The sequence below is a fragment of the Arachis ipaensis genome, chromosome B08, assembly GCF_000816755.2.
Source record: "Arachis ipaensis cultivar K30076 chromosome B08, Araip1.1, whole genome shotgun sequence".
Classification (NCBI taxonomy): domain Eukaryota; kingdom Viridiplantae; phylum Streptophyta; class Magnoliopsida; order Fabales; family Fabaceae; genus Arachis; species Arachis ipaensis.
Genome location: NC_029792.2, coordinates 5,300,438 through 5,303,887, shown reverse-complemented (window position 1 = coordinate 5,303,887; position 3,450 = coordinate 5,300,438). Strand labels below are relative to the sequence as shown.

The 3,450-nt window shown below is 43.4% G+C and overlaps 1 protein-coding gene across 1 annotated transcript; it reads right to left on the bottom strand.

Moving 5' to 3' along the window:
- On the bottom strand, window positions 1,391-2,791 carry LOC107610397. Its single transcript, XM_016312453.1, has one exon. The coding sequence runs from the start codon at window positions 2,789-2,791 to the stop codon at window positions 1,391-1,393; it is 1,401 nt and encodes a 466-aa protein (XP_016167939.1).

Below are 3,450 nucleotides of genomic sequence, written 5' to 3'. Positions count from 1 at the left end.
GCTAACAAAATAAACTAGCTCCTGCTTCCCTTTTTTCTCTGTTACCAGGACAGAGCTTATTGCATTAGATGAGATAGATAAATAAAGAAATATAGGTTTACCTGAACTTAATTTCTGTAAGATCGATGGAGAAGATAATATTGTTTTTAGCTTTTGAAAGGCTGTTTCGCATTCTGTATTCCAATCAAATTTTTGTTGCTTCTTGAGTATGCTGAAAAAATGTTGTGAATGCGTTGCTATTGCTGGCAAGAATCGGGATAGTACGGCTAGCCTCCCATTGAGTTGTTGCACTTCCTTCACTGTCCGAGGACTTCGCATCTTGATAATCGCCTCACATTTTTTGGGATTTGCCTCGATTCCTCTGGAGGTTAGCATAAAGCCGAGAAATTTGCCACCCTTTACCCCGAAGGCACACTTTTCAGGGTTTAGCCTCATGTTATGTTGTCTTACTTGTTTGAATATTTCTTCCAGGTCCGCCCCGTGGTCATTACTTTGATTTGTCTTGACAACCATGTCGTCGACGTAAACCTCCAGGTTCCTCCCTATTTGCTTGCTAAAGACCTTATCCATGAGCCGTTGATAGGTTGCACCTGCGTAACTCTATAACAATAATTTCTTAGTTCAGTAATGAAAGCTATTTTATTCTCATCTTCGGGGTGCATTAAGTTTTGGTTGTAGCCTGAATATGGGTCTAGAAAACTTAAAATATCATATCCTGATGCATTGTCTACTAACTTATCAATACAAGGGAAGGGGTAGGCATCTTTAGGGCAAGCTTTGTTTAAGTTGGTAAAATATACACACATACGCCATTTACCTGATGCTTTTCTTACCATTACCACGTTTGAGAGCCATGTTGTGAAGTGTAGTTCCTTTATGAATCCTGCTTGTAGGAGTTTCTGTGTCTCCTCTAGGCAGGCCGCTCTTTTCTCGTCCCCCATATTTCGTTTCTTTTGTGCGATAGGTCAGACTCGGGGGTCGATTTGTAACTTGTGGCATATAAGGTTCGGGTCTATGCTCGGCATGTCCGCGGGGTCCATGCGAAGAGGTCGGCATTGCCTCTAAGTATATTGGTGATTCATTGTTTAGTCCCTGAAAGGAGAGAACAGCTTATGTAAGTATAATGATTTTCATTGTCATCTATGGTTACCTTTTCGAGGTCATCGGCTGGCGTGGGCCTGTCGCACAGGTCTTCTCTGGGATCAAGTTCGGCTGTGTCCGGGATGTTCGCCACATTGAAAGCTTCCTTTTTGGTTTTTTGTTTGCTTTTCAATCTTATTTTCATGCTTTTGTTGTAGCATCGCCGAGCTTCCATCTGGTCGGAATGTATGGTTGCCACTTGGTAATCCTATACCTGAAATTTTACACAAAGGTGAACAGTGGGTACTATTTACGGGCTAGGGCAATCAACTACTAGAAACTGTATGTCTTTCGTCTCGAACAAGGGAGGCTCTCCCATCGTTATTTTTAACCAGACGCTCCCGAGGATAGATACCCGCTCCCCTGAGAATCCCACTAGTTCCCCTGAGGATGGGGTCATTGTGTTTGCGCTTAACTTCATCTTCTGGAAGGTGGAGTAGAATAGGACATCTGCACTGCTGCCAGGATCGAGTAGCACTTTCTTGACCAGGAGATCACCTGCTTGAATTGAAATGACCACAAGGTCGTCGAGGTTGGTGGCCTTTGCCTGAAGGTCGGACCGTTCAAATGATATGGTAGGTACAGGCGTCTTAGGTGTAGCTATTTCGTCTGTACTTTGGACCATTAACATCGCCCTGTAGCTACGCTTTCTTGTTGAGTTAGTATGTCCTCCTCCTGCAAAACCTCCTGAGATGCAGTTAATGACTCCTCTTGTTGGTGGAGGTTGGCACCTGATCTTTTCGGTGGTGTTCGGGTTTTGTTCTGTTTGAAGTTCGGCTGTGTTCTTCTGACTTTGCTGTATCCTCTTTCCTATGTATTTGTCGAGGTGGCCTTGTCGGGCCAGTCTTTCAAGTAGATCTTCGGCGATTACGCACTCGTCGGTGGTGTGGCCAAACTTTTGATGGAAAGCACAGTGTTTTGACTTATCAACATATCTTTGATCTTGATATGAACAAGCTCTGCTCGGTGGCTTGATGATCTTAGCATTTAATATCTCCTTGATGATGTCTTCCCTTTTGGTATTGAATTGGGTGTAAGCATCGAATTTTGGTGTTAACTTGAATGGCTTCTTGTGCTCCTTTTGATTCGGTGCTTTGTTATGTTTTTCTTCTTCCCGGCGAGGTTGTTGCTTATCAACTCGCCGAGCTTCTCTAAGTTCTTCGATCTCCATCTGGCCAGCCATCTTTTCACGAAACTCCTCCAATGTCCTCGGCTTAGTTATGGCTATTGTGTCCTGGAATTTGCCTAGTCTAAAGCCACTCTTCAACGCATGGAGATGCACTTTGGGGTCGAGGTCTGGGATTTCCATGGTCACCTTGGTGAACCGTGTCATGTAGTCCTTTAGGCTTTCATGTTGACCTTGCTTAATGGTGCTGAGATAGTCTGAGCCGTGCACGTATATTCTCGAGGCTGCAAAATAGTCAATGAAGGATCTTGCCAATTCCTCAAAGTAAGAGATTGAACCTGCAGGAATTTTAGAAAACCAAAGTAAAGCAGTCCCATCCAAATAAGTCGGAAAAGATCGACAAAGTACAGGGTCAGAGGCACCGTTAAAGAACATCATGGATTGAAACTTCTTGATGTGGACACGAGGATCGCCGAATCCTTCGTAAGGCTTAAGCCCGGCGGGCAGCACGAAGTTCTTCGGCATTTGAAAGTTCATGACACTTTCCGAAAAGGGGTTATCGAGCGTGAGCTTCTCCTTTGGCGGAATGATCTCGTCTGTTTCTCCAGCATGTGTATTGCTTCCTCCAGGGTTTTTGGGGTCTTCAACGCCACGGTTCTTGGACGATTGTTCGGCTATTTTTCAAACCTCGGCTTGAAGTTCTGCCATCATCGTCATCAGTTCAGCTGTGGTGGGTTGTTGGACACTGTTGTCTGCCATATAGGCGAACCTGAAAGTAGGGGTGTTCATGGTTCAGTTTTTTCATAAACTGAACTAAAACTGTACTAAATCATTTTAAATGGTTTAGAAACTGAACCAAACTACTTTGTCAAATAAGAAACTGGTTTTAAACCAGTTTACAATACAGTTCACTAATTTAAACCAGTTCATAAAAATAAAACCAGTTTTAATTGAAAAAACCAGTTTAAACTGGTTTACAGGCTAAAACTAGTTTTAACTTTTAACATATATAAAATTAGTTTTTACATTTTCTCTCTCCCCCTCTCTCTCTCCTTCTCTCCCTCTCTCTCTATCTCTATCTCCCTTCTCTCCCTTTCTCTCCTTCCCCTCTCCACTCTCTCTCTTCTTCTTTCCCTCTCTCCCCTTCCTTTCTCTCTCTCCCACTCTCTCTCTCTCCTTCTCTC